The sequence below is a fragment of the Chiloscyllium plagiosum genome, chromosome 26 (assembly GCF_004010195.1).
Source record: "Chiloscyllium plagiosum isolate BGI_BamShark_2017 chromosome 26, ASM401019v2, whole genome shotgun sequence".
Classification (NCBI taxonomy): Eukaryota; Metazoa; Chordata; class Chondrichthyes; order Orectolobiformes; family Hemiscylliidae; genus Chiloscyllium; species Chiloscyllium plagiosum.
The window spans coordinates 12,742,793-12,761,972 of NC_057735.1; the positions used below are offsets into that span (position 1 = coordinate 12,742,793).

General features: G+C 41.4%; 1 protein-coding gene across 4 annotated transcripts in view; it reads right to left on the reverse strand.

Annotated features, from left to right (window-relative positions):
• Positions 1 to 6,972: 6,972 nt before the first annotated feature.
• LOC122563099 (solute carrier family 26 member 9-like) overlaps positions 6,973 to 19,180 on the reverse strand; it is a 110,042-nt gene continuing 97,834 nt past the window's right edge. For all 4 annotated transcript variants that reach the window (XM_043716529.1, XM_043716525.1, XM_043716527.1 and 1 more), the window contains 2 exons: positions 15,086 to 15,163; positions 6,973 to 8,308 (listed from right to left, as the gene is read on the reverse strand). In XM_043716529.1, the coding sequence (XP_043572464.1) occupies positions 8,255 to 8,308; positions 15,086 to 15,163 (132 nt within the window). In that variant the 3' untranslated portion in view covers positions 6,973 to 8,254. The remainder of the gene's footprint in view (positions 8,309 to 15,085; positions 15,164 to 19,180) is intronic.

Sequence of the window (19,180 nt, forward strand, 5' to 3'; positions counted from 1 at the left end):
GTGGAAGCAGGCCATTCAGCCCAATGAGTCCACACCACACCTCCAAAGAGCATCCCACCCAGACCCACCTCATGACCCTACATTTCTCATGGCTAACCTACCTAGCTTGCACAACCCTGAACATTATGGGCAATTTAACGTGGCCAATCCATCTGACATTTTTGGACTGTGAGAGGAAACCGGAGCACCCGGAGGAAACCCACACAGACACAGGGATACTGTGGAAACTCCACACGGACAGTCACCCAAGGGTGGAATCAAACCCAGGTCCCTGGCACTATGAGGCAGCAGTACTGAGCCACTGTGCTGCCCCACATATGCTCATCTCACATGAAACACAGCTTTTGCACTATGCTGCATCACTGGCTAAAGTCACCAAGCTTGAGGGATGTATCCTATCTATCTTTAGCTACTAGTATATAGGGGCTGGTGATTCTTTGGTGTAGCGGGGTCCCTGACTTACGGACGCTCATATTTACAAACGTGATCTCATTCAGGGGTGTATGAATAATCACTTTAAAGATCCACTGTAAAAATGTTTCAACTTGTTCACAACTTGGGGACTGCCTGTACTAGTTTCAAATCTTAAATGCTTAACCTTCTCTCGTTTAAGACCTGGTCTTTCTGGACAGCCTTGGGCTCTTAGTTGAGGATCGTCTATGTTTTTTTGAAAAATATGTTGCCATTGGAGGAAACCCATCCTAAAATGGACATTTGAATAATGTTGATTGTATTGTTGATGGTGACTGATCCATGTTTGATTTTGCCAATTTGTTCACCGACCTAAGCTTTTGTGCTGAGGTTCCTTAAACCCATGAGTAGAGTCAAGTAGCTGACTCCAAACGACAGAGAGAAGATTCTAGAATGATCTAGGGTTCTTTGCAAGGACCATATGTGTTGAAACTCATGTAGAGATATCAAAGTTCTGTAACTGAACTGGACTCATTTTTGCTTTCCCGTGCAACAAATCAAATAAATAAGCTATGTAACCTGGCAAATGCAATGACAAATATACATAACATGCTTGGACTAACTAGATTGTGTAGCTCAATAACAGATCAGGCACTTGGCCTCTTTCTGTGCAGTTTCATTATTTGATTCTAGTGACAGAAATGTCAATAATTTGCAAAACAGTTCAGCTGAATCCAAAGCTGGGAGTGACAGACAATCAGGGCTCAGTTTATTAGTGGGAGGGAGTAATAGACAGTGTAGGACATCACTGAAATGAGAAGTTGCTTTCAATATTTGGTTCCCACCATGACATGGCAATTGTGGGGATGATCGGATCTACCAGTCTCAACCATGGGTTGAGAGACATAAGAAGCAAAATGTCTGGAAAAATCACGTTTTGATGCTTGTAAATGTTAGAAAATTATGGAAAGCATGAGGGAAATATAGGAAAGGCAATGGTTTACAGGAAATTTCTAATTCCATTTCAGGAGTATAGCATTAAGAATGTTGGGCACAAGAGATAAAATGCTGTCCCCGTCAGTGGGCGGCACGGTGGCACAGTGGTTAGCATTGCTGCCTCACAGCGCCAGAGACCCGGGTTCAATTCCCGCCTCAGGCGACTGACTGTGTGGAGTTTGCACGTTCTCCCCGTGTCTGCGTGGGTTTCCTCCGGGTGCTCCGGTTTCCTCCCACAGTCCAAAGATGTGCAGGTCAGGTGAATTAGCCATGCTAAATTGCCCGTAGTGTTAGGTAAGGGGTAAATGTAGGGGTATGGGTGGGTTGCGCTTCGGCGGGGCGGTGTGGACTTGTTGGGCCGAAGGGCCTGTTTCCACACTGTATGTAATCTAATCTAATCTAGATTTGTCATTATAGTTCAACATTCCTCATGTTGAATTTTAGCTTTACTTTCATCTTAAAAACGCATTTAAGTTTTAAGCCATATGTCATGCTCAAATTAATCAACTTTAATTGTAAACTCCAAACTAAAAAGAAGAAAACTTGTTTTAGAGATGGAAGTGGCCTTTTAGGACTCATTCCCAGAAACCTCATGGAATCGGAGACTCTGTGAATATATTCAAGGAAGTTTGGCATTTAATTCACATTCTTTCTGGGTTTTGAATATTTTTACTTGTGTAGAGTATCCATCTGCATACAGCAGGTTTAGACAGCCAAACTGATGTGTAATGTATGTGAGTTGCCGAGTAACAAGCGAGCAGAGTTTCCTTTGGATATTGGTTCAGTAATTGTACAGATATTTGCATACTATCAACAATGAAATCTTGACACCCAAATTTATCAATGAATTGGTGAGTCAACTTTCTGTTGAAAAACTCCCCATCAAGGGTTATGGGCCAATTGCTGGCATATGAGACTAGATTTATTTAGGATATCCGGTCGGCATGGACAAGTTGGACCTACAGCATTGAGACAGGCTCTTTGGCCCAAACTGGACCATGCCGACCAAAATGTTGTCCACACTAACCCCATTTTCTGCTGGGGCTTCCAAAAACAACAATAAACTTGGATTTTTGTACTGAACTATTGCAGGTAATGTTAATGCCTCCCTTCAGGAAGCAAATGAAGGCTCAGTTTCGTGACCAATAGACCAAATAAAAACAGAACGTTCTGAAGAAATTCATCAGGTCTGGCAGCTTCTGTGGAATGTAAAAAACAGAGTTTGTGTCTTGAGTCTGACATGACTCTTCAACTTGGACTCAAAATGTAAACTCTCTTTCTCTCTCTGCAGTTGCTGCCAGATCTGCTGATTTTCTGCTTTTATTGCAGATTTCTATTATTTGCAGTTGTATAATGGAAATTAAACAAGATTCTGATGCGGTTAGCCAAGTGGACCGCATAGAATAGGAGTTCTCTGATGGGGGGCTGTTAGTCTGGTCCAGTCAGGAGCCCTGGCTGACAGATAAGAACAGGTGTGTCAGACAACCTGTTCACTCTGAGAGCTGGTTTGAGGACTCTCCACATGTAAGTAAAGGCTGACTTGGTGACGGGATACAGACCTCTGTGGAGTTATTTCAGCAGTAGTTTGTTTTTGTCAGTATATCAAATATTGGCTTTGGTGAAGAATAATATTAAGCAGGGTGTGAATTAGATACTTGATACTATCAATTGCCCTTTGGATGGGTTAGTTCAAAAACTGCTGCTAAAGGCATTGATAGACTATAATTGAAATATCAACATGGGTCACATTTATCTCTTTTTTGCCAGGCTATAGGTCCAAACTCCACTCTTGGTCTCAAGCACACACTTTTGAAATAACTCCATAGAGGCCAGCATCCCGTCACCAAGTCACTCCTTATTTATCCATGAACAGTCCTTGACTTTAGTACTGCTTCTTAACAGTCAGCTGTTGGAGTGTCAGCATCTCTGACACTCCCCTTTTTATCTGTCTGCCAGGACTCCCTGATTGGACCAGGTTAACATGCTAATCAGGGAATTGATATTCTGTGAGGTCCAGTTGGCTGACCTCATGGCAATCCCTACATTCCTCCCTATCTGAGTTCGAGGATATTTGCCAGCCCATTCCCTTGGACAGCCCTCTGAGGTGTTTTAGCCATGGTCAGGTTCCTCCGACTCAGGGTCCGATACGGGTAGCATGTAACGCATGAGAGCTCGCCTTTTGTGCCAGAATAATCTCGGTAAAATTTCACTGTAATCTTCTGGCAGCAAAGGCGTCGGGACAGTTACATCCATCTCTGATACTGAGGACAAGTTGAAGCTGGACGGACAGGGTGAACCCACAGGTTCTCGCAGCCTTACTGACTGTTCTGTTTTGCCGCTGCACTGTTGCAAATTCACTGCTGTCAGATGGCCCATCTGCTTGTTTAGACCTAATCAACTTTATATGTTACTGGTCCTGACTTCTCATCGACCACACCTCTTTATCCATGAGGGGTCCATTTCGATGATTGTTACACCAAGCTTTGTCCACTGTACCAAACTGTCTCTCTTTCTTGGCAGCATCTTTTTGTCTGGCATTGGTGTTCCTGATACATTTCACCACCCTCTCCCAAACGTCCAAGAAGATCAGACTTAATCTGGTGTGGCGTCTTCTTCCCATGAGCAACTCTGCTGGTGCTATTCCTGTAGTTGCTTGTGGGGTTGTCCTACATTCAAATAAGAACCCTCTGTCACAGCTTCATATCTAGCAAGGCTTTCAGCTGTTTCTTTAAGTAAGCTTTCAAACTGTGGACTACTCTTTCTGTCAGGCCACTGGCTGATGGGTGACATGGACCTATCGTTACATGATGAATCCCATTCAACTTTAGAAAATACCTAAATTTCCTGCTGGTAAACAATGACCTGCTTTATCTGTGACCAACACCTCTGGACTCCAAGTATTGAAAAAAAATCCGCGTGATTTTCCTATCATTGTCCCTGTGTTTTGTAAGGGGCCCACCTAGAGTCCCTCTGATCAGAATATGTCCCGAGTGAGGCTATGCAATTGTCTGCACTCAAGTGGTGTTCCCCAAGCTCAGTCAAACTGGTGAGGGTGACTATTTCCATCAGAATACCCTGACATTCATATGCCATACTTGCTGAATTTTCCAATGATAAAGCCAGTTGCAGTGCCTGTTTGAAGTTCAGTTGGGCTTCAGCTAGTAATTGTTTTTGCATGGTTACATCATTAATCACATATACTCACTGAGTTCAGAACATTGAGAGGGGACCTCACTGAAATGCATTAAGTTCTGACTGGACAGACTGGATGCAGAGATAATGCTTCCCTTGATCTGGGCATCCAGAATGAAGAGTCACTGTCCCAGAATACAGGGTAGGCGTTTTCGGACTGTGATAAAGAGAAATGTCTTCACTCTGATGGTGCTGCACTTGTGGAGTTCTCTGGCACAAAAGGTTGGGCATCAAAATCACTGAATGTATTTAAGAAATAAGTAAATAGGTTTCAAGAAGCTAAAGGTATCAAGGGGTTTTGGGGGAGAGAGCTGACGTATGGTATTGAGACAAAGGATTAGCTATGATCATGTTAAATCGTGGGATAACCTTTCTGTATGAGTATTGTAAGGATTATTAAGATAATGTAAATAGTGAGAGGCTATCACATGGAAGTAAAAATTCAGATACTGTGACTACTTCCAGCATTCCTTTTAAATGAGAAAGTAGTCTAATGATGCGAATTGGTAAAGACTACTACTTCTTGTTGGATAGTTCCTGAAAAATGATTATTAATTTTAAAAAAGCCAATAAAAGAATGAAGGGAAGGGTGATGAGAAGTTTATTTTTATCAGGCATTGTTGAATAATAATTTGCCATGAGGCATTGCATTATTAAAGGAACACTTGATAACTCTTTGAATCAGGTGACTATGTGGAGTTTGCAATTCTCCCTGTGTCTGCATGAGTTTCTTCTAGGTGCTCTGGTTTCCTCCCACAATCCAGAGATGTGCAGGTTAGGTGAATTGGCCATGCTAAACTGTCCATAATTCTGGATTAGTGGTGCTGGAAAAGCATAGCAGTTCAGGCAGTATCCGAGGAGCAGTAAAATCGATGTTTGGGGCAAAAGCCCTTCATCAGGAATACAGGCAGAGTGCCTGAAGGGTGGAGAGATAAATGAGAGGATGTGTAGTTTCGCTGCATTAGTCAGGGGTAAATGTAGAGTAATAGGATAGGGGAGTGGGTTTGGGTGGGATGCTCTTTGGAGAGTCAGAGTGAACTTGTTGGCCCAAATAGCCTGTTTCCACACTGTGGGGATTCTATGATCAGATAATAATTGACCAAGTTGTGTGTGTGTGTGAGAGAGAGAGGGGGGTAACAAAGAAAGAAGGAGGGAAGAAAACCATAGACTGATTTTTTAAAACTTAGAACTACACATGCTGTAAATCAGAAACAAAATCAGAAACAAAACCAGAAATTGCTGGAAAAGCTCAGCAGGGCTGGCAGGATCTGTGGAGAGAAATCAGAGTTAACACCTTCCTCTGAGGAAGGGTCACTTGAATTGAAATGTTAACTCTGATTTCTCTTCACAGATACTGCATGGATGAGTTTTGGATGCTTTAACAAAGAGGTAGCCCAGACTACCATTGTATACTTTCTCTTAGAAATTCAGTCGTTAGAGTGATAGTCATGGAGATGTGTAGCATGGAAACAGACCCTTTGGTCCAATTTATCCATGCCGACCAGATATCCTAAGCCACTTTAGTCCCATTTGCCAGCACTTAGCCCTCTAAACCCTTTCTAGTCATATACCCATTCAGATGCTTTTGAAATATTGTAATTGTACCAGCCTCCACCACTTCCTCTGGCAGCTCATTCAATACATGCATCACTTTCTGCATGAAAAAGTTGCCCCTAAGGTCCCTTTTAGGTTTTTCCCCCTCTCACTCTAAACCTATGCCCTCTAGCTCTGGACTCCCACACCCCAGGCCTACTTACCCTATGCATGCCCCTCATGATTTTATAAGCCTCTATAAGGTCACCCATCAGCCTCTAACGCTCCAGGGAAAACAGCCCCGGTCTATTTCCATATTTTTGAAAATACTGCATAGATAGATTAGCTGCCAAAACTATGCTGGATATATACAACTTGTATTCAACAATTTCATATCTAAGCAAATACTTAAGGACTCAAACCACTCATGCCAAAATTGGGGACAGAAAGATAGGTACCTCCAAGATTAGATTAGATTAGATTAGATTACTTACAGTGTGGAAACAGGCCCTTCGGCCCAACAAGTCCACACCGACCCACCGAAGCGCAACCCACCCAGACCCATTCCCCTACATTTACCCCTTCACCTAACACTACAGGCAATTTAGCATGGCCAATTCACCTAACCTGCACATTTTTGGATTGTGGGAGGAAACCAGAGCACCTGGAGGAAACCCACGCAGACACAGGGAGAATGTGCAAACTCCACACAGACAGTCGCCTGAGGCAGGAATTGAACCCGGGTCTCTGGCGCTGTGGGGCACTGTGCCACCGTGCCGCCCACCTCCAAGTATTATTTCAGGGCACTTCTGTGAAAAGAACAACAAATTGAATACTGGTAATATATTACATTTATTCATATATCATTAGCATACACTAGTGTTCATCATTTAAATAACAATTGCTTGTATTTCACAGTGGAGTGCAACAAAACATTAATTTATTACTTTGAGAATGATATACTTCATAATTATGCAGATGAAAAACCCTACCCTATTCCTGTATTGTCACGATAACTTACATTGAGATGTCACAGCCATGCATTGAATGCACTTCTGTCAATAAAGGTGGGGGAATGGCACAGGAGTGGGTTTTGCTTTTCTGAATAAGAGGCAGCAATTCGCTTTACCATTAGAAAGTGACACTGGGGCTTAATGAAGGTCACCATCACATAATGTTCAAGGACATAGAATGAATCTTAGTTCAACTATATTCCATTCTCCAAAATGCAAAGTGCTTCATTGAACCCAAAAACTTAAATGACTTCATGAAATATAAATTGCCCTGTGTTACTTCTGTGTGTTGAGGTTAATGTGGAAGAAAAAGTATTTAAGCTGCTTCACTGCAATCATCCTTAAATGGTCTTCAAAGAGACACATAAAATGAATGCAATCTTTGGTCCTATTCATGTTGCTGATCCTTACAAACCAGGAAGGCTCTAGATTTAATTCCCAGTTGTCCTAAGTCATCTGGTTATAGATGGGGCACTGCTTCTGGTTTCAGTGCTGGGGTTAAGGAGGAAAAAATATCAGCCAAGGTTACTGGGTCCTTATCGTTACCCACTGACTGCTACTGCAATAAGGAAGTGCGTTTAAGATTCTGCTGTTTTCTATCTCTTGCAATGGCACTACATCTCATTTGATCCATAAGCAGCACAGCGCTTTATCTGACACCTTGCACACTTCAGGTAAGAGTTCATGTTGCAATGACCTCAGGCTGGGGTTTTTCCCATCTTTCTGAACATGTCCGAAAAAAAAGCATTAAAAGTGGGAGCCCCTATTTTCAGCATTTCCTCACCGAGTGGAGAGACACTGTCTGAACTGGAGCTAAAACATGGTTAACAAAGTACAACAGTACATACTTTTACATGTGCCAAATCAAGATATTCCACGCGAGTATCATTGTTTTAGATAAGCAATAGCATACTACAACCGAGAAAAAGATGCACAGTTTAATAATAACTGGTGCCTGCATGGTTATGCCTTTTTCAACATTACTTAGTGTATCAGACGCCAGTGCAAAGCACTCTACAATACACATTTGCCAAGTTATTTGTTCTGAAAGCTCTTGAGGCTTTGAGTGCAAATCACTTGCATTTGATCTTCAGTACTTCAGAATTTTTTCACAGAATGGTATGGTCCCCAACACTATGACCAAACATTGTTCCAAACATGACCTGTAGGGAGAACAAAGGGAAGTGAAGATTTCAAGTACTGTATGCGTTTATAATATAGGTAAAAACAATGACTGCAGATGCTGGAAACCAGATTCTGGATCAGTGGTGCTGGAAGAGCACAGCAATTCAGGCAGCATCCGAGGACAGGCAAAATCGACGTTTCGGGCAAAAGCCCTTCATCAGGAATAAAGGCAGAGAGCCTGAAGCGTGGAGAGATAAGCTAGAGGAGGGTGGGAGTGGGGAGAGAGTGGCATAGAGTACAATAGGTCAGTGGGGAAGGAGATGGTCCTTTTTTATAGCTACAGCACAAAATAAGTTGTGCTACACTCCCTTCTTTGTAAAGGAGAAGATAAGAGTCAAATTGGTAATCTGTTTTCCAAACTTATAGTTTATTAATGTATAATTGTTCCAGGAGTGATAATAATATCTACCAGTTATCTGCTTAAATGCTCCACTATCTAATAACAATACTGTTTTACTGGCTGTGTAAATATTTTTAGTACACACAGAATCATGAATTTCATAAATAATAGAGTTCATAAAAGGCCATCACAGTGGTTCAGTGGTTAGCACTACTGCCTCACAGTGCAAGGGATCTGGGCGACTATCTCTGTGGAGTTTGCACATTCTCCCTGTGACTGTGTGGATTTCCTCTGGGTGCTCTGGTTTCCTCCCACAGTCCAAAGATGTGCAGGTTAGGTGGATTAGACATGGAAAATGCAGGGTTACAGGGATAGTGCAGGGTGTGGGACTGGATGGGATGCTCTTTGGAGGGTTGATGTGGAGTCGATGGACAAAACGATCTGCTTCTACACTGTGTGGATTCTATGAAATAAAGAGCTATAATAAATCTGTGCAAATCATTGAGTCAATTGGAATGCTGTATCCACTTGGAAGAAATTACTGGAGACAGAGATTTACCAGATTAATTTCAGGAATGGGACAGCTTTAGTTATGACAAAAGAGCAGAAAAATGAGACCTGTCATCAGAGACATCTAGAAGGAGATCTGACAGGTAGCTCTAATAGGATAAAAATACTTCCATTAGTCAGTGAAACAACAACCGTTAGCTAGAAATTTATGATTACTACCAAAATAATAAGAAGGGAAGAGAATTTTCTTTTACAGAGGGTGGTAAGTCATCAGAAGCAGAGGTGGAATGACATTGCTTCCATATTGCTTTTAAATAACTGAGCTACACATTTTTAAAAACTCAGGAATGTCTTGGAAAAAGACAGCACAATGGGAATGACTGAATGACTCTCTTAAAGAGTTAGCACACGCAGTGTGATATATAATGGTTTGACTTAACTATTCCAAACCTGATGTGAAAATCACTCATGTTGATACCACCTTATGAAGGAGAAAGTACTTCCTTCGTCTTCAGAGGGAAAAAAAAGCAAGCACCACAAGGGAAAAAAAATAACTTTCACATATTAATGATAAGCCTGGCTCCATTTTCAAACATCATCTTATCTTTCCTCTGATCCAATAGCTTAAAGTTTCAAATCCACAATGATTGACACATCAAGGTTCTGTGGGATGTTATCTTTCAGTTGAGTTATTAAGCAAGGTTTATGCACTTTCATGTGTACCAAATATGTTCACATTCTAAGGTATTTCATTTGTTGGATGTGAAATATTTTGGGTTCTACATTCTGTTGAGAGGTTATGTGCTGAGAGGATGTTGCCCCTCATGAGAGAGTTTAGGGCCAGAGGGCATAGTCTCAGAATAAAGAGACAACAGTTTAAGACTGAGATGAAGAGGAATTTCTTTTCTCAGAGGGTTGTAAGTCTTTTGAACTCCTTGCCACAGAGAGCTGTGGGGCAGAGTCCTTGTGTATATTTAAGGCTGAGGCAGATGGACTGTTGATCAGTTGGAGAATCAAGGGTTATTGGGTTAAGGCAGAAACGTGGATGTGAGAAGTGTGAAATCAGCCATGATCCTGGTCAATAGTGGAGCAGGCTCAAGGGCCTGAATGGTCTATTCCAGTTCCTATTTCTTACGGTCTTTAGGTTTTAACTTAAAAAGGGCTACGTAGGAACATTTAACAATGTGCTTACTACTGCCACTAGATGGTCCCACAGTTTCAGAATATTCAGTAAGAATAGTGGTATGTTGAAGAAAAATTAGAGGCGAGCAGCAAATCAGAGAGAAATCCCTAAATAACTTCATAGTCGCCATTAGTGGGTTTAAGTATTTAACTAATGAAGATCATGTAGTAGGTTACTGCAGCATTCGTAATCATTGCACAACCAATGTGCAGTCAAGCAATTAAACTACAAAGATCTCAACTCATTTGGAAACGGCTCTACATTAAACATTTTAAGCTGTTAATATGTTGGGCAGAATTAGGATAGGCTTTATGTCAATGTTTTATATTAATTTCTATTGTTGACCTTGATGGAATTTGTTATGATAAGATCTTGCACATAAAAATTGATCTTAAAACAAGAATTCTCCAAATTAGATTCTCACCTTCCATTTTCTCTCTAATGTTCCATTCTCATTCCTCTTGACAATCATGACTTGTGCTTAGCCAAGACCCATCCCAAAAATGTCCATCACACATTTTCATATACAATAAATATATTCTGCTGATTGTGTATGTGCTGATGCCAGCTACTCGACCAGACAGTCAAACTTACATACTGCATCTAAAAGGATACTCCATGCTTGGAATAGATACAGAGAAGGGTACTTGATTTATTGAAGAATTTTCAAAGAGAAAAGACCGACAGCCTGATTGTTTTCTCACTTTTAAAGAAAACAGAAAACCTAGAGCTAGGTATTCTAGAGTGACTGTTTACATAAACCATTCTAGGATTTGTGCTGCACGATGTATTTCCCAAATTATCATTTCCCAATGGCTATCAAATGAACATTTTGCTGTATGCTCCATGCTCCAACTATTAATAGTTTAAACAAAAAAGTCTACTTTTCTAATCCACCTGGTCAGAGATGTTATTACAGACAGGTGAGATGTGAATCCAGACCTCCAGGTAAGGACACTACCACTGTGCTGCAAGAGCTCCTCTAACTGTTTGCAGAACGGAATTATAGGTTATGTAAGCTACTTTACACATAAGTGAATTATATTTTATTTTCACAAGGGATTAGTTGAGGCAATGTCTACATATTAGATTGTTTAATTTCAATGAGAGTATGTTTCTTTTTCTCAGTAGTAACATCATTAGTAGGCCAATCAATTTACTTTCTCATAGAATGCCTCCTGATCCCAGTACATGGGCGTGAAGAGAGAAGGGCCAAGGAAGATGGGTTGGTGTATGAGGTGAAATGGAGGCGAGGGGATGATTGTGGGTATACCAGGTACATGGGCATGAAGAGAGAAGGGCAAAGGAAGATGGGTTGGGTGTATGAGGTGAAATGGAGGTGAGGGAGATGATTGTGGGTGTGTAAAGTATGATGGGTAATGGGAGATAACTAGATTGGCATCTAGTTATCAGGGACATAGATTGACATAATGGGGCATGTAGGGTGACGGGATTAAGGGAGTGATAGCAGGAAGGATGCTTTCTGTTTAAATCCTTATTTTTAAACTTAGAACATAGTGCTATGCTCCCCAGGCAGACAAAAGAAAGTGAGAATTGCACACTTTTTTATATTATTAAGGTGGGAAGCACTTGGAGCAGGCAACTAGAACAAAATGCATTAATGTTTTCAACTGAACTATCTGACAGTCTGGTCAAACTAGTCAATTGTGGCTTTCTTTAAAAATAGAATTGGATGATTATCAGAATAGAAAACAATTTTACAGGGCTGTGAAGAAACATTGGGGGAGGTGGATCTAACTGAGTAATTCTTACAGAGAACTGGCATGTACACATAGGCAGAATAGCTGCCTTCTGTGCTCTAATCATTCCAAACAGATTTCTGTTAACAATGGATTCCAATGGAAAACTGTGAAAAGTGAGATCAGTGGTCTCAAGGAGTCATCCAGCACAAAACTGTTGTTACATACTCATTGCTCAATATGACAGATGGTCCTGGCTCTTCAATACAAACAGAATTGCTTGCAGTGATGCCACAGGTTTTGTGACCCCCTGTATGTGCAGTAAATACAGGTTGTGGTGGCAGCAAACGTAACCTTTTAAAATTCACAGCAAGTGCTGGCAAGTATAAAGAAATTCTAACTTAGAAACTTGGAAAACAAATCACCATATTTTTTGGTATGGAGTCAACGATATTGAAGACTCAGGGGTTAATGTTTCCCTCCCATTGGATGTGGCTAATAGGGAAAGCCTAGTTATTGGTGCTTAATCTAGAAAACATATCTGTTGATATGAATAGGACCTGATCTCTTCAAGATATTGTGGGAATAATGCATCTGTTTAATACTGTACAGGGTTTCATTGATTTCCTGGGGGGTCAGCAATGTTGTTTGTTGTAACCTAAGTGCTGCTTTTCATTGCTAGGAGCCGTGCTATTTGAACAGGTTTCTCTCACTCTGACTTTGGCTCAGGTTTTGATACCTGAGCTGGAAAGACCAAAGAGAATTATTTTCTTCATCAGGACCTGGGCTCATGTTTGAGATTTGCCTGTTTGATAGTCAGCCCACCTTGCTCAAAGCTCAACAAATTGTACTTTGTGTCCAAATTAAAATCTAAGATTCAGCCAGAGGTTACTGCCTGTGTGTGACTTCTCCCAGCCACAGTGAAAATGATCACATGCTGAAGTTTGTGTAGTACTTCATAGGATACTAGATGCCTCAAAAAGAAGAATTCAAACATCTTTATTAAACGTTTGGAATTAAAATAGTGTGCTTAGCTACTTCGTAGGAGGGACTCATATTCAGTAGTGGCTGCAATGGGTCTGAATATCTGGTATCACATGGAATATCAAACTAATCAGATACAACTCAGTTCATGCTCTTGGTCAAGATATATTTCTCGCCTATTGTCTATTTTATGTTTACCATCTATGCAGAGGTGATAAGTCAGCTTCTAAATGTGTAGCAGGTTTTATTCAGAGTGCTTTAGTTTAAAATGTCTGCTGGAAGTTTCAGCTTCAGATTCCAAATATTTCTACAGCTTTATGGACTTTACTCAGAGTCTCTTCCAAGATTTAACCAATCGAGTACTGTAAGCATCAGTTTTAAACAGACTGACACATTCGAACACAGAACAGCTCAATGCTGCAATGTTTATAAATGATGTAACATCTATTTTACACTCCGTATGTGTTCATGATGATTAGTTATGTGTCACAATGGTAGGATGGGGTGGCACTCTCACAGCAAACAAAACACCATTGTATCAGAAACACTAGTTGACCTCACGCCAGGGACAACAAACATCTGAGAACATTCTAGGAGATTTGTGAAGTTGTATGAAAGTGCAAGCAGGGAAGGGCCAGCTTTGAGGGCGTGTGACCATTACACTGTTCTATTGTTTGGTGTTTGATTGTGTGTGTCTGTTGACTCTTCCCTGTTCTGTGTGCTATTACTCAAGTCTGGGTGTGGGTTACAGGGAAATAGAAACTTAAACAATCATGATAAAGGAAATATTTTTACAACATGTAAATAAGGTTCCTGTTGAGACATAAAAACTGCTGTGTCATTTCTACATATCTCCAAGGCATTAGATATAACAAGCATAATTTTTCTAATTAATAAAATGACGAGAGAAAACCAAGAAAGATGTGGCAAAAATCAATGTATGCAATTTAATTAGCATATGCACAATGCAATTGCATGTAATTAATGGCCTGTTTCTCTGTGTAGCCCTGCCAATGTGCAACTGATGTGTTCATCGTGAAATGTTCTGCCTATGCAATGAAAGTTGAGGTCAGGGCTGTGGTAGTACTGAAGATGACTTCTTGATGGACCCATTTATCTCCAGTGAGAGTTGCAAGCAACAAAGGCAGAATTTTCTCTGTCAGAGTAGAAATTCCAGACAATTCTTGCCTCTGGAGACCTGATCCATGAAACAGTGCTTTGCAAGTTTGAATTTGGGTTCAGGGAGGGCACTGAGTTTTATGGGAGACATCGTTACCACCCCTGAAAAGAGTTCAGAGGCCACCAGCTGTACAGATTCAACATGTAAAGTAAATCACAAAACGTACAGTCAACCATCATCAATTGCACACCCCATTCACTCTTATCCATGCTAACCCATGGCATCTGATGACTTTTCATGCCAACCTATGTACCACTCATTCAACATGACCTTTTATAACCCCCTATGCCAATTTAGTACTGATGGTTCCATCAAACTCATACAGTCTCTTTAGAGCCCTTAGACCATATCATGCCAACACATTGACTTGCACTTACATACCTATTCAGCAATTAACTACGAGGATCAGAACTTGGGACCCAAACTGAGAATAAAATAACTTTTGCAGCATTAATCTTGTAAGGATAACTCTCAGGTATACATCAATAGACAGAATAAGTAAGAGCACTGATTCTTTCTTTAACACTGCAAAAGGTTTTGTTTCAAATATTTGAAGGACAGGAGATTTAAACATCGTTCCCTTTGACAGTAACAATGTGCTTCACAGTGACAATGAGTTTATCTCCTTGTTATTCATAATAATGTCTAACTTTAACAACCCATATTACATTTCAAAAAGGGGACCCCCATCTCTGTCAAAGGGCATCTGACCTTTCCTGAAGATGCCATGTGACAAATTTGAAATGGTATGTTTCTCAACAAGTAATTTTTTTTGGATACCCTACTGGTGAAGATTGGATCAGCTTCATAGGGTAAGAAAACATTGACAAATTTTGATTGACAAAGCTGTTTGCTTACCTGTTCTAAATCCTGATCGTTATCATTTTCATCACTTGACGTGTCTTCATTAATATAGACAGCTGCTGCACCAGAAACCTAAAGAATAACCAATGGGGATAACTTTTGAAGATTACTAGTGAAACACTAAGACTAATCATTTAGTTAAAGTAGAACACAGAACTGCCGATACTGAAATAAAAACAGAAATTGCTGGAGAAACTCAGCATATCTGACAGCATCTGTGGACAGAAAACCGAGTTAACATTTTGAGTGCAGTGACCCTTTGTCAAAACTATTAACCATTTAGTTAAAGCAGCTACAGCCGCCGCAGCAGAGGAGCTGGACTATATTGTAAAACAACTCCTGTTTGACACAATACTGCAGCATCTTTCCTTTATTCTTTGATCGAGTGTGTGTGCCCTTAGCAGAACCAGCATTTGGTGCCCATCCTAACTACCCTTGCTTGGCCATTTCAGAGAACAAATAGGAGTCATTCATATTGTTGCTGGTCTGGAGTCACAAGTAGACTGGACCTGGCAGTTTTCCTTTCCTAAGGGGAACTAGTGAACCAATTGGGTTTTTCCTAACAATAAATTAGATTAATCGAATTTAATTTTTTAACCAGTTGCAACAATGGGATTTGAACCCACTCTCCCAGAGCATTAACCTGGGGCTTCAAGATTACTAGTTCTGTGGTGTTAACATTACGCCACCATTTCCCCCATAATAACTGTTGTGATTGTAATGAGGTCAGCCAGGTGGACCTCATAGGGTATGAATTCCTGATTGGGGCTGTTAATCTGGTCCAATCAGAGAGCCCTGGCTGATAGATATAAACAGGAATATCTCCCTTTTTGATTTCCTGAAAAACCTTCTCCTCTGTTTTTGGCTGCACTTCAGTCCCACGCTCCTGATCTTTGGGCACCCGGTACGGAGGAAGGAGGGCAGGTCTGAAGACCTCCTCGTGGGTCTGCTCCTGGGCCTGGCCAAACTGGCCATTAACAGGTCCAGGCAGCGGGCCGTGGAGGGGGTCGTTAGGGCCGACTGCCTGCCCCTCTTCCGCGGTTACGTTAGAGCCCGGGTGTCCTTGGAGAAGGAGCACGCGGCGTCGACCAACACCCTGGAGTTGTTCAGGGAGAGGTGGGGTGCTGGGGATAAAATAAGCACTACCGCACTTAGGTGGCAGTGTGGGGGTTAAAATTAAAAAAAAAGGGATATTAGAGGTGGGCGCCGCAGGGAAAAAAGAAAAAAGAAAAAAGAAAAAAAAAGAAAGAAAAAAAATTAAAAAAAATAAACAGGAATATGAGACGTTCTGTTCTCTCTGAGAGCTGGCTCTGGGGAAGCTGGATCAGTATAATGCCCATGTAAATAAAAATGACTTGATGATGGGATACCTGCCTCTGTGGAGTTATTTTAATAAGCACTGGTGCGATGAAATAATTTCCAATTACCTTGCAGTAGAGAGATGATGGCCCTGTGATCACTGCAGTAACTGCACTCCCAAACAGACCACTTAAGGGCAGAAATAGGCCACTTGGCCCCTTTAGTCTGCTTTCATCCATAAGGAACATGGCTCATGTGACTGTGACCTCAACTCCACATGCCTGTGAGATGCCTTGGGTACCATTCTAATGGTGCTATATAGATGCAATGTATTGTGTTGCTGTCTTGCTTTTTTGACTGTGAGTGAAGCCACAATTAGTCTGGTTCTGTGGAGTGGGAGCAGGTCCGGTAGGAAGGCATTATTTAGCAGAGCCCTTGAACCCTAATTCAATGGCTACACAGAGAATATTACATTCATTCTATAAAACATATTACAAGCACCTTCATACAGTACTCTGACCTACATTTACCCTCCCATAGACTGTTTTTTTTAAACTTTTATATTGAGTTAACCTTGACACCACAATCTGGCAAATATCACTTTAGTTCCCAGATAAAAGGAGTCGTTGGGCCAGACGTGAGGTATAAATTATCAGAAATATACAAGTGTACACAGTTTAGCACTTCAAACATCAAACAGAAGGAGCAACATTCCAGAGAGACAGGGCGTTATTTTGTGAGGAATTACAGTGCCCTTACCTCAACCTATCACTTGAGGTAAGGGCAGATGAAAAATCAAGACCACTTCCAGTGAATGTAAAAGATCAGAAATTATCACTGTAAAGAAAAGCAGGTATATTCTCCTGCCTTGTTACAATCATTACATCCCTCCCCCTTCTGAGTCCGAGGACATAGGCCGGTTCTTTGTTTTTGTCGCTCTTCCTCAGGTATTTTAGCACGGGGTCAGGTTTCTCCGACTCTGCCTCTCATATGGGCAGAATGTAATGCACAGTAGCTGACCTCTTGCACTGGGAGTGTCTCAGAAGAAATTTATTCTCTTCTCCAGGCAACATTCGCTGTATCCATCTCCGATTCTGAGGTAACTTTAATGTTTAATGGAGAGAGAGAACTCACAGGTTCTGGGAATTGGAAATGCTATCAAGGAGCCAGGAAACTTTTGCTCTCACACCATTTGCAGCTTTCAAATGGTTCACATGCTTTTCAGGACTATCGCACCTACCCGAACCTTATACGCTGTTGGACCTGACCTCACATCGATTATGCGTCTCATCCACACAGTGCCATTCCCATGGTTCTGACTTCAGGAAATACTCAAATTCCCACTGGTCAGTGATGGTCCATTATCTGTGACCAACACTTCTGGGAGTCCATGTATTGTGAAATATGCATAGAGTTTTTCTATCTTCAATCCCGTGTTTGATGAAATAACTCCTTATGCTCAATCCAGGCACACTGAGTGGGCACCCACATGACTAGGAACATGGAGCGCATGAAAGGACCTCCATAGTCGATGTGTTATCGAGTCTGGTGTTTACCTAGCCGTTCCCCTGAATATGGGGGAGCTGATGGTGGATCTAGATGGCACTCTGGGCACTGACCAATCAACATGGTTGTGTCTGCATCCAATCCTGGCCACCAGACATAAACTTCTCACCAACATCTTTATCCTAGAAACCTCTGCATGACCCTGGTGGATTTCAACCAGTATCTGTTGGCGACATTTGCTTGGGAGAATCAATCTTGCTCCCCACAATAATAAGCCATTCACTGCTATGGTCTTGTCGCACCGGGTCCAAAAAAGTTTCAGTGCTGATTGTAACGGCCCTTTGGTTTCCCCCATCACCACCAGCTATTTCAGTTATGCTAGGGCTACATCTTGCTGCATCCAAAGTCTGATATTGTCAGCTGTGAATCGAAGTGTATCCAGAAAATGTAAAACCGTTACAAACTCTTCCAGTCGCAGTCTCACTGGTGGTGTATCTGCCATCAGGAGGCAGCTCAATGCATCTGCAATTGCTACTTGGCCTTCTGGACAGAGTTCCAACTTGTAATTATACGCATTTAGTGTTAGAGCCCACCTCTGAGTTCGACCTGAAGCATTAGGCGGTACTGCCTTGTCCTCTTTAAATAGACCGAGCAGGGATTTATAGTTCATTATTAAAACAAATTTACATCTAAAGGTATTGGTGGAAGTTGTTGAGCCCAAATATGACTGCCAAACCTTCCTTCACTATCTGGTCATATTTACAGGCTGTACTAGCCAAGGTCCTGGAAGCATACGCTGTTGGGTAGTCTTCTCCATTGGGCAACCAATGAGCTACTAATATCCAGATGCACTACAGGGAGGATTGCTTTGGCCAGGGCCCTCATTCCTGATGAAGGGTTTTTGCCCGAAATGTCGATTTTCCTGCTCCTCGGATGCTGCCTGACCTGCTGTGTTTTTCCAGCATCTGCAGTACTCAATTTCACCCGCTCCATTTCCACAAAACCTATCCTAATTAGTGCTGTATTCATTTGTTGGTACATCAACTGATGTTGCTCCACATGTTAATTATCAAATTTACCAACACTTTCAAGTCTCTCACTGTTAGCTACTACCGCACTGCCAAAAGGGTATCTAGGTTATCTGAGTTATTTTTAACAATATTCAGCACCTTTTGCTCATATCTTGTGTTAAAATTGTTCTGCCTACTTACTCATTTTATCAAATTCCATTTGTAGGTTCCTGCATCCCTTGTTTGATTTGAACTTAATTTGCTCCCTCTCCAC